Source organism: Mustela nigripes, chromosome 3 (genome assembly GCF_022355385.1).
Source record: "Mustela nigripes isolate SB6536 chromosome 3, MUSNIG.SB6536, whole genome shotgun sequence".
In the NCBI taxonomy this organism is placed as follows: domain Eukaryota; kingdom Metazoa; phylum Chordata; class Mammalia; order Carnivora; family Mustelidae; genus Mustela; species Mustela nigripes.
Genome location: NC_081559.1, coordinates 120,782,784 through 120,795,533, shown reverse-complemented (window position 1 = coordinate 120,795,533; position 12,750 = coordinate 120,782,784). Strand labels below are relative to the sequence as shown.

At 35.9% G+C, this 12,750-nt stretch overlaps 1 protein-coding gene across 1 annotated transcript in view; it reads left to right on the top strand.

Moving 5' to 3' along the window:
- The window catches only part of OPRK1 (opioid receptor kappa 1), a 30,880-nt gene extending 18,617 nt beyond the window's left edge, over nt 1-12,263 (top strand). The window contains exon 4 of the mRNA XM_059394576.1: nt 8,264-12,263. Coding sequence (XP_059250559.1) covers nt 8,264-8,796 — 533 coding nt within the window. The 3' untranslated portion in view covers nt 8,797-12,263. The remainder of the gene's footprint in view (nt 1-8,263) is intronic.
- The last annotated feature ends 487 nt before the right edge of the window (nt 12,264-12,750 follow it).

Genomic DNA, 12,750 nt, shown 5'->3' with positions numbered 1-12,750 from the left:
TTATGACAGCCTTGAGACATTGGAACATGTGCTAGAGAAAGCTACAGCCTTTTAATATTACTATAAAGAGAAAAGAAACTTTAGAAAACCACTTTATGAACATAGACGAACAAAAAGTAGTGCATATTTCATGTGAACAACTCAGTGAGTTAGAGATAAATATACACCATCACCCCATCAAGACCACAGACATGTCACCTCCTAAAGTTTCTTTCTGCCTTGTTTATTATTTTTCTTATGTGATAAGAAAATTTAGCATAAGAGCTATCCTCTTAGCAAATGTTGAGTATGCTGTACAATATCATTAGCTATAAAATCTATCTGCATAGTAGATCTACAGAACTTTTTTTAAAAAGATTTTACTTATTTGTTTGACAGAGAGAGAGAGATCACAAGTAGGTAGAGAGGCAGGCGAGGGTGGGGGAAGCAGACTCCCTGCTGAGCAGAGAGCCCGATGGGAGACTCGATCCCAGGACCCTGCTGAAGGCAGAGGCTTAACCCACTGAGCCACCCAGGGGCCCCTCTATAGAACTTTTTTACTTGCTTAACGGTAACCTTTGGCCATTGCCTCCCATCCCTCCTGCCCCAAGGTCCTGGAGACCACAGTTCTACTCCTGCTTCTATGAAATTCCACATAGAAGGGAGATCATATAGTTTTTGTCTTTCTGTGTCTGGCTTATTTCATTTAGCATAATATTCACCAGATCTATCCATGTGGCCACAAATGGCAGGATTTCTTTCATTTTAATAACTGAATAATATTCCATTGTGTATGTGTATATACACATCATATACCACATTTTCTTTATCCATTCATCCATTGGTGCACAGTCCCCCCCCCCCAATATCTTGGCTATTGTAAATAATGCTGAAGTGAACATGGGAGTACAGATATCTTTGAGATATTGATTTCATTTCCTTTGGACATATACCAAGTGGAACTACTGGATTATATGATAGCTCTATTTTCAACTTTTTGAGGAACCTCCATACTGTTTGCCAGAGTGGCCGTACCAGTTTGCGTTCCCACCAATGGAGCTTCCCTTTTCTCCATATCCCTGCCGACACTTACCTTTTTTTAGATATTTGACAATAGCCACAGTAAGAAGTATGAAGTGATATCTCATTGTGATTTTATTGGCACTTCTCTGATGATTGGTGATGTTGAGCACCTTTTTATAATCCTTTTGGCAGTTTGTAAGTCTTCTTTGGAGAAATGTCTATTTAGGTTCCTTGCCCATTTTAAATCAGGTTATTTGCTTTCTTGCTATTGAGTTGTATGATTTCCTTGTATATTTTATTTATTTATTTATTTTTTAAGATTTTATTTATTTATTTGACAGACAGAGATGACAAGTAGGCAGAGAGGCAGGCAGAGAGAGGAAGAAGCAGGCTCCCTGCTGAGCAGAGAGCCAGACATGAGGCTCGATCCCAGAACCCTGGGATCATGACCTGAGCTGAAGGCAGAGGCTTTAACCCACTGAGCTACCCAGGTGCCCCATGATTTCCTTATATATTTTAGATATTAACCCCTTATCAGATACATGATGTGCAAATATTTTCTTCCATTTTGTAGGTTGCCTTTTCATTTTGTTGTTTCCTTTGCTATGCAGGAGGGGTTTTTTGTTTGTTTGTTTTGGGTTTTTGGTTTTTGTTTGTTTTTAGTTTGAATTAGTTTGATGTAATCTCACTTGTTTATTTTTGGTTCATTTCTTGTACTTTTGGTGTCATTAAAAAAAAAATAAACATTGCCAAGACCAGTATCAAGAAGCTTTTCCTTTATGTTATCTTCTAGAAGTTTTGTGGTTTTATTTACATTGTCTTTAATCCATTTTGAGTTGATTTTTATGTATGGTGTAAGATAAGTGTCCGTTCTTTTCATTCTTTTACATGTGGATATCCCATTTTCCCAGCACCATTTATTGAAGAGCCTATCCTTTCCCCATTCTATTTGTGGCATCCTTATTGAAGATTACTTAATTGTATATGTGTGGGTTTATTTCTGGGCTCTCTATTCTCCATTCCATTGGAATATGTGTCTGTTTTCATTGCCAGCACCAGACTGTTTTGATTATTATAGCTTTGTAATATATAATTCGAAATCAGGAATTGTGATTTCTAGCTTTGTTCTTGCTCAAGATTCCTTTGACAATTCAGCATCTTTTGTGGTTCCATATGAGTTTGAGGATTATTTTTTCATTTTGTTTTGTTTTGTTTTGAGAGAGAAAGAATGACTGAGTGCAGTGTGGGGAGAAGCAGAGGGAGAGGGAGAGAGAATCTTACCCAGGTCCATGCTCAGCCTTACACATGGGGCTCAATCTCACAATGTTGAGATCATGACTTGAGTCTAAGTCAAGAATTGTACACTTAACTGACTGAGCAACACAGGTGCCCCTGAGGATTATTTTATTCTGTTGCCTTGAAAAGTGCTTTTGGGTTTTGATAGAGGTTGTACTGAATTTTTAGATTGTTTTGTGTGTATAGAGATTTTAATAATGTTAATTCTTTTGATCCATGAACATAGGATATCTTTCCATTTATTTGTATCTTCTTAAATTTCTTTCATCAATGTTTTATAGTTGTCAGTATACAGATATATTAGGTTTATTTGCAGATTAACATAAATGTCATTATTTTATTTCTTTTTAAGATAGTTTATTGTTAGTGTATAGAAATGCAACCAGTGAACCACAAGAGACTATGGACTCTGAAAAACAATCTGAGGGGTTTGAAGTGGTGGGGGGCGGGGTGGCAGGTTGGGGTACCAGGTGGTGGGTATTATAGAGGGCATGGATTGCATGGAGCACTGGGTGTGGTGCAAAAAATAATGAATACTGTTATGCTGAAAATAAAAAATAAATTAAAAAAAAATAAATGCAACGAGTTTTTGTTGATTTTGAATTCTGCAACTTTACTGAATTAGTTTTTTCTAATATTGTTTTAATGGAGCCTTTGGGGTTTTCTATATGTAAGATTGTGTCAACTCCAAACAAATTTTATATTTTTCTTTCTGATTTGGATGCCTTTTATTTATTTTCTTGCCTAAGTGCTATGGCTAGGATTTCCAGTACTATGTTGAATAAAAGTGGTAAGAATGAGCATCTTTGCTTTGTTCCTGAGCTTAAAGGAAAAGCTTTCAATCTTTCACCATTGAGTAGGATGTAGCTATGGGCTTGTCATATATGGCCTTATTATTTTGAGGTACATTTCTTCTATACTTACTATGTTGAGATATTTAATCATGAATAAATGTTGAACTTTTGTCAAATATTTTTCTGCATCTATTGTGATGATCTTTTTATTTTTAATTTTTTTTTTAAAGATTTTATTTATTTGACAGACAGAGATCACAAGCAGGCAGTAGGCAGGCAGAGAGAGGAGGAAGCAGACTCCCCGCTGAGCAGAGAGCCCAATGCGGGGCTCTATCCCAGGGCCCTGAGATTATGATCTGAGCCAAAGGCAGAGGCTTAACCCACTGAATCACCCTGGCACCTCGATCTTTTGATTTTTAATTTTTCATTCTATTAATGTGGTGTATCACATTGTTTGACTTGTATATGTTAAGCCATACTTGCCTTCCAGGGATAAATCCCACTTGATTATAATATATGATTCTTTTCTTGTGCTGTTGAATTTGGTTTGCTAGTGTTTTGTAGGACTTTTGCATCATGTTCATCAGAGATATCATGGTGTCCTTGTCTGGTTTTGGTATCAAGTTAATGCTAGCCTTATAAAATGAGTTTGGCAGTATACTTTCTTCTTCAACTTTTGAAAAAGTTTGAAATGTATTGGTATCCTTTTTATTTTTTATTTTTTTTTTTAAAGATTTTATTTATTTGTCAGAGAGAGGGAAAGAGAGTGAGCACAGGCAGACAGAATGGCAGGCAGAGGCAGAGGGAGAAGCAGGCTCCCTGCCAAGCAAGGAGCCCGATGTGGGACTCGATCCCAGGACACTGGGATCATGACCTGAGCCGAAGGCAGCTGCTTAACCAACTGAGCCACCCAGGCGTCCCTGGTATCCTTTTTAAATGCTTGATAGAACTCACAAGTGAAACCATCTGGCACTTGGTTTTCCTTTGTTGGGAGGTTTTTGATGTGGTCTCAATCTATTTGTTATTGGTCTGTCAGATTTTCTGTTTCTTTATGATTCAGTTTTGTAGGTTGTATGTTTCTGGGATTTACCCATTTTTTTCTAGGTTATGCAATTTGTTGACATGTAATTGTTTATAGTAGTCTTTTATGATCCTTTGTATTTCTGTGTTATCTCTTGTAATGTCTTTTCTTTGATGTAGTCTTCTCTCCTTTTTTCCTGGTCTAAGGGTTTGACTTTTTTTTATCTTCATAAAAACCGTTTTTTTTTTCCTACTGTTTTCTGGTCTCTATTTCATTTATTTCTGCTCTTTTCTTTATTTCCTTCCTTCTACTAACTTTGGGCTTTATTCATTCTTCTTTTTCTAGTTCCTTAATATGTAAAGCTATGTTATTTATTTCTTAATGTAGGTGGTTATCACTATAAACTTCCTTCTAAGAACAACTTTTACTATATCCCATAGTTTTAGTATATTGTATTTCTATTTATTCATCTCAAGCATTTTAAAATTTTTCATTGATTTCTTCTTTGACCCTTAGTTGTTCAGGAGTGTATAATTTAATTTCTACAGATTTGTGAATTTTCCAATTTTCTTCCTATTTAATGTCTATTTTCATGTGGTCAGAAAAGATACTTGATATGATTTCAGTCTTCTTAAACTTGTTAAGGCTTGACTTATGGCATAATGTATGTTCTATACTGGAGAATATTTCATGTGCACTTAAGAATAATGTGTATTGTGTTTCTTGTTAATGGAATGTTTTGTATATGTTTGTGAAGTCCATTTTATTTTTTAATGTATTATTTATTTTTTAAATGATTTTATTTATTCGTTTCTTTATTTACTTATTTATTTTGGTGGGGGGAGCAGAAGGAGAGGGAAAGGGAGGAGAAAAGAATCTTATGCAGACTCCACGGTGAGCCCCACCCAGAGCTCAATTTCATGACCCCTGTAATTGTGACCTGAGCCAAAACCAAAAGACAGACACATTATCAACTGAGCCATCCAGGCCTCGCCCACCACCCCATTTAATTTATAGTGTTGCTCAAGTCTACTGTTTCCTAATTGATTTTATATCTAAATGATCTATCCATTGTTGAAAGTGGGATATAGAAGTGCCCTATTCTGGGTGTTATATGTAAACAATTACTTTTGGAGCACTACATCAAAAACTAATGATGTATTTTATGGTGACTAACATAACACAATAAAAAAATAGTGCCCTATTATTGCTATCTCTGTCTCCTTTTGGTTCTGTTAATATATGCTTCATATATCTAGCTACTCCAATGTTGGATGCATATATACTTACAATTGTTGCATCCTTTTGATAACTTGGTTCTTTTATCATCGTATAGTGACTTTGATCCCTCTTATGACAGATTCTAAGTTGAAGCCAGTTTTGTCTGATGTATGAATAACTACTTCTGGGGGTGCCTGGGTGGCTTACTGGGTTAAGCCTCTGCTTTCAACTCAGGTCATGGTCTCATGGTCTCAGGGTCCTGGGATTGAGCCCCGCATCGGGCTCTCTGCTCAGCAGGGTGTCTGCTTCCCCCTATCTCTCTGCCTGCCTCTCTGCCTACTTGTGATCTGTCTGTCAAATAAATAAATAAAATCTTAAAAAAAAAAAAGAATAGATACTTCTGCTCTCTTTTGGTTTCCATTCGTATGGAATATCTTTTTCTATCCTTCAGTTTCAACCTATGTGTGTCATTAAAGCAAAAGATACATTTTTTTCCTGAAAGAGAATATTTAATAAAAAGTGGTGCATGTGGGCTTAAATTTCCTTGATGATTGCCTCAGTATTCTCCTTTATCTTTGTTGGTATAAGCTTAGTTTCACTGACATTTCTGGAGGATATTTCTAACTCTATCACTGAATGTTTTCCAAAGCCTTATAAAAGTAGTGGTCGTTGATTATTTCACCCATTTACCAAATATTTATTGAGCTCCTACAACATGCAGGACAATTTCTTCAAGAGGAAGCTGATTAAACATCAGCTCTTAGGTTGCCTTACTTATCTCAGCAGATTGCTCTTCCATAATAACTACTGTAATCAGTCCCCATTTTCAAAGGTTTCCCTGTGGTATTCATTTATTCACTTATTTAACAATTTGTACTCCTTAAGCACCTTATGTTCTTAGTTGAAGATTTGTATTCCTTAAGCATCCTATGTTCTTTCTACCCTATGTGGCAAGGATTATATATTGAGGACAGCAGGCTGGTTATCCACCCTAAGGTAGTATGCATTCTGGATGGAGAGAAAAATACCAGGAAAGGTAACATATTATTACAGAAGAGATTCTTTCTAGCCTCTGTCATTTTATAATGATTAAAAAATAATTTGATTATAATATATAGAGAGAATATAAGTTGTAAGGGACAGAACTATTCAAATGGATCAGACTCTGTATAAATGTCTCTTATGTGACATTTAAACTGAAGCCAACCTCAAGAAAGAGACAATGTTGGTATACACAAAAGCTAAGCATGGAAAGGACAAAACAAAACTAAACATGTTCCCTACTTCAAGGAGACTAGTTTCAATAGGCAAGTCAAATCCACTCTGGTCTATTTTTAAAATTCAGATTTTTGCAAAGTACACCTGTCAAAAGTTGCTTAATAAATACTTTTTTAATAATAGTGATGGTTTTTTAAAAAATGACTTTAACTATTAGTATTCCCATGAACACTAAAAGCACAAATTTTAAAAGATGCTTGTTTGTTTCTAATAGTCTTCATAGTAATAATACTTAAACAATGATTTTTTTCCAGAGAATCAAAAATTACAGGTTATTCTGGAAGTTTGCATTTACTAATGAAAGGTTTTATCTGATTTAGTTGATAAAAGATAAATTTCTGAGATAGTCATCTTAATTGGGCAAAATGATTATATTCTTTGTATTGTAAGTATGTCTAATTGAAATTCTAAGATGGTACATTTTGTTTTTACTTAGAGATATTTGATTAAGATCACGTTAAAATGTTTTAGAAAATACAAATAGAGATGTTTCACTACTTAAAAGTATTCTTGTTCTATTTTTGAAGTAATTTTTATCAATGTCAGAAGAATATATCATTATAAAAATTTTTATCTTATTGCCCATGATTACTTTATCAGTAAGGAAGGATCAGATCACGACAAAGAATTTTTCCTGCTCTGTGCTCAATGATTTCTCAGAGGGAAGAGGAAAAAAATGTGGGCTGGCTCATTCTTGAGGAAGAAGGGAGCCCCCGAGGGGGTGAGCAAGAAAGTATCCAAAAAGTGCTTATTCCTGGATCTCTGTTTTTTCTGGTCTCTGCTCTTTCCACTATGAAGGGCACTCTGTAGAAATACTATCCAGCAAAGAGAAGCAGAGCAAATAACACAATTTTCCAATTGATCAAATAAAATATTTGTTTTATCTGCTACATAGTGTTGATAAAAATGAAAAATATGTCTCACTTATGAATTTCCTTCATGATGGTGTTAATGAAGATGATTTTCTTCCCCCTTTTTCTCCCTTTCCTTGTTCTGTTTTTTTTTCTTTTTTCTTCCTCCTCCTCTTCCTTCCCCCCAAATTTACTCATGTTTCAACAACCCCTTAATCAATTGATTCCTTTAAGTCACAATTCCTGCATCATATTTAGATACAATTTGTATAAATTTTTACTGGCCCACATAATGTTTTTTTGTAAATCACTCGATGTTTTCAGACAGGTTGGCTTTTGCTAAATTGAATGGCTATATTTGAAACATTTACTCCTTTATTACAAACAGATACTAGCTTTTATTGTCACAGCCTTAGATCTGGGAGAATTAATGATTGGAATCGCAAGTAAGGGCTTATGCTATAAATTACCAGTTTAGTTCTTCTGAAAGTCATTCACATAAAGCTGGTTTCCACAACTACATAATTCCTATCACTAGCTAGTAATATGTATTTCATAGCATTGCATATGTTAACAATAAATGGTGACTTTCTGGCTTCATTGATCAAAGCATGGATAGGATGGTTAATATACATAGCATTCATTCCTAATTTGTGATCTACATTAGGTAATATCATCTCACCATAATTGGATCTTGGTACCCAGACATATTAAAACTCACTTTTAGAATGCTTTGCAGCCACAGTAATAAGAAAAGATTTTCTTTTTGTGCTTCTGTTTGTTTTGTTCACCTTGTCCAGATGTGGATGTCATTGAGTGCTCCTTGCAGTTCCCAGATGATGATTACTCCTGGTGGGACCTCTTCATGAAGATCTGTGTCTTCGTCTTTGCCTTTGTGATCCCTGTCATCATCATTATCATCTGCTACACCCTGATGATCCTGCGCTTGAAGAGCGTCCGACTCCTTTCTGGCTCCAGAGAGAAAGATCGCAACCTCCGTCGGATCACCAGGCTGGTTCTGGTGGTGGTGGCGGTCTTTATCATCTGTTGGACCCCCATTCACATTTTCATCCTTGTGGAGACTGTGGGGAATGCTTCTCACAGCACGGCTGCCCTTTCCAGCTATTATTTCTGCATTGCCTTAGGTTATACTAACAGCAGCCTGAATCCCATTCTCTATGCCTTTCTTGATGAAAACTTCAAGCGGTGTTTCAGAGACTTCTGCTTTCCAATTAAGATGAGGATGGAGCGACAAAGCACTAGTAGAGTCAGAAATACAGTTCAGGATCCTACTTATATGAGGGATGTTGATGGAATAAATAAACCAGTATGACTAGTCGTGGAGATGTCTTCTTACAGTTCTTCAGGAAGAGAAGAGTTTAATGATCTCGGGTTAACTCAGATTAGTACTGAAGTCTGAGATGGAAAGGTAGAATTTTTAATAAACTTTTAGAAATCTCATGGTCTGAAGTTGTAAGATGCAGGCTGGGTTAGCCACTCAGGTCTGTGGAAGTATCAAAGCTGTAGGGATTTGAGGAAGCAAATTCAGCCCCTTTATAAGGCAAGGAAGCAAGACTGACTCTCAGTTCCCTTGATGAACAAAGAAATAAGTCTTTTTCTTCTGGTTACCTAGATTTAGTCCAGGACCCATCTGCCTTGGCCTTTCTGTGCAGTGTGGTTCCAAAAGCTCTGTTTAGAAAAAAGGATAAGGAAAAATTATTGGTTTCAGAGCTTAGTGGATGACCTATCCAGATGCTTTACATTGACAACAGCAACCTGAAAAAAAAACGAGAATCATTTCCAGGACATGTGCCTAGCTCACTTTATGCTATGTGGACACACATTTCATGTGGCTGTGTAGTGATGACTCTGGCTTAAGTATGACTTGGACCCACACCTGAGGTGTCTGATGTATATGTATAATAAGAAATTATCTTGATATTTATGAAATTATTTAAACATGCAAAAGGTGATTTCCAACATAGTTTAATTTCTTAAAAGGCACGGTTTGTTTCACAGCATGCTATTCAGATAAATAATTTCATGATAAAGCATGTCCTGATGTCAAGAAATACAAAGTAGTTTAAATACCACTGAAGTATATATATTGCATCTGTAATTAATAGTATACATGCTAATATGGGCTGGGCTTGCCCGCCAGTCAGGCACTTTCCTGAGGACACACTCACAATATCCCCTGAGTTATTAACAAATGATGTGGAGACATTTTGTGGCAACAGGAGCTTCACTCTGGGAATTGGTCAGGCGCCATCTTTGTCTGACTCCGTCTTTTTCAGACCCTTGAGCACCATGTAGGCAATTCAGTTGTGCTTATAACTCATGTGTTAAACAACCAAAAAATATTTTGCTCATTCCCAGGTTGTTGACCTGACAGAATCCAATTTATATGCAACATCTCTTCATGAATATATAGCCTTACCAAACGTTCTTTATCTGTGGAGGGAGGGCATTTTGCTCATGTTAATCTTGGGCTAGGATTTTGTGGTTTTTGGCAGGAAGTAGAAATATTTCTAATTGCGGGCTGAACAAGGACATTATGTCACCTGTGGTGCTTGGCCATACCTTGCACTGTGTTCTTTGAAGAGCATACCAGCTGAGGATAATGCTATGAGAGCACATTTAGGATAATTTTGCTAAAACTTCCAGATGATATATTAATTCCCTCATCTTTCCCCTGAAAGTTATGATTTCAAAGGTAATGGCTTTTTCTGTAATTTGCCTGGGGAGAAAAAAGGGATAATTTAGAAATAACCCCTGTCTCTTCTCTTCCTTAATCTTATATGTTATTAGGGCAGCACCTCCTGGAATTTAATGGGAAAATCAAATTTATGGTCCTACATACTTATAGACATTATTACATCTATAATTTCTGTTCACTGTGTACTTTCTGTCTTGTGTATATACTCCTTTTGGAAGCAAACCTTGCACTGAAGGCTTTATATGTGGCTATTGATGATACTTGTCTATATCCCAGATTTTCATGGCATCTGACAGATGACTTAAGGCCAAAAGGCAAAGTTCTTCCAAATGAACCCACAGTGCTCTTTGAACATTTCTTAAATTTCACTGATTTTCTTTCATGTCCTTGTATTCTTACAACTAAATGTAGATAGGGATAGCTTAAATATTTGTTGGCATTTACCCCATGGTTAAAAATCTTGGCTACCATATAGAAGGGATATTTATGCAGAGAGCAATTTCAGGAACAAGCCCTACTGATGGGAGAAATATACAAATCTGTTATGGAACAGTAAGACGCAGGGGATTTTCTTGAAGGATTCTTACACAGTGCAAAAATATACATTCATAGAATAAAATTATAGTAATTATAGTAATGGTTTCTCTTTCGCTTAGCACCCCTCGTGCCCTTATGGCATCTGTTGCCATTATTAGAGTCTGAACTTTAACCAGATTATCCTGCATGTCTTTATATCTAAGTTTGCAGCCCATGGAGAGAGAAAAGTAGCTCTGAGTGCCCATGAGAAATGTTCTAAGTTCTCTATTATTGTGGGGCACCGATTTCCCCAAACTGGAAGGAGAAAGGCTTTGTCATTTTAGGGCACCATTTTAAAGAATGAAAAAGTGAGTCATCCATGTTAAAGAAAATACCATTTACACAAAAATATTCATTTGTCAAAAGTGTGTATGTGGGCATGCGTGTGCAAGTGAGTGTAAATGTCTGTGTGTGTGCTCATGTGATCATGTGAGCATACATACGTGAAAGTGTCAATATTGTCTTTCTGTGTGTGCATGGTGGGTGTGCATGGCTGCATGTGTGGATATATGCATGTGATTGTGTAAGTATGCACATGTGTGTGTACATGTTTGTGCATGTGAGTATTCATGAGTATATGTGTTTTTGTGTATGTGATTTTGTGTGCATGCATGTGTGTGAGTGCGTGTGTATATATGTGATTGTGTGTTCACATGCATGCATGTGTATGTGAGATAATGTATGTTTATGTTCCATGTTTTGATATTCCTGCTTTCTCATCACAACAAGGAGGATACATACAGACCAGAACTGTGTGTATCAAACCTCAAGATCAACTCTACCTAAATTCCATCTTCCTACCCTGGTGACTTCTGGAAGATAAGATCTATTGAGGGGTCATAAAAAGATACGGAGAAATGAAACAACCATGCAGGAGGCAGCAATGAGGATGAAAACCCATAATTCTAGCTGGGGGAGACTGGCATTAATGTCTCAGAAATACTCCTAAGAATCTAAAAGCATCCCCTATGCAGAGAGCTTAAGTCAAACCTCGAAGCATAATGCTACAAAAGAACACAGTTTGGAAAGTTAATTTTTAAAAAATCAAGGAATATTCACATAAATCTTAAGAAAGTGGTTTCATTCTATGATGTGTTGCTGAGAAATACAGGTTCTTAAATCTGTAGAACCACAATTGGATAATTTATAGAAGTTTTATCTAGTATTGGGACATAATAAGATGAATATCTAGAATACACTTCATTGGTATTCCTTACTAGTTCGCTCTAAAATTAGACTTTTTTAAGGACAGAACTATTACAATGTTATATGTCCATCCAATGGGATTTATTTTTTAAACAAGAACTGTTTCAAAGTTTCAGCATAAATATGAAAATCCCATCCCAAAAGGGCATAAACCTGTTTGCTCTGAGGCAGTTTTCTTTTCTGAAACAAAAGTATAATCACATATTCTTTATTGTATATATTTATATCTTGTAATTTTGGAAGGTGATAATTACACATTGTATATAAGATTGTGTGTCTTGCAATAAAATAAAAATTGTGCCTGCTCAAAACACAAGTTGATTACTGTGGTAAATCGTATATTCTTTAATGGCTTTGATGATGCTGTACTTCAGTAAGAACAATGTTAACTGTTTCTCAAAACTAAAAACAGTCTCTTTGTTTTTTCATCCATGACAATTTTGTGGATAATTAATGGAAAGGAGCACAACATGTAAGGATCTAAACTATGATCTTAAATTCTAAAACTTACCAATCATTTAGGAAAATTCATGTCTTTCCACAGTTATCCTGTCAGGATCCAAGAATCAATGTTACACACAGCCTTCTCTATGGAAAACCACTTTTCCATTATGGAAAATATTCAAAATTTTAAAAACATAAAGAAATCAACCTCTGCTGCCTTTCTTCCAATACAACAGCATTGCCACCATAAATCACTTTTCTCGAAGCCTCATGGTATTTGTACACATAAAGAGTAATTTAAAAACCTGTATCTTGAGAAAAGGAAGTTTTTTTTTTTTTTTT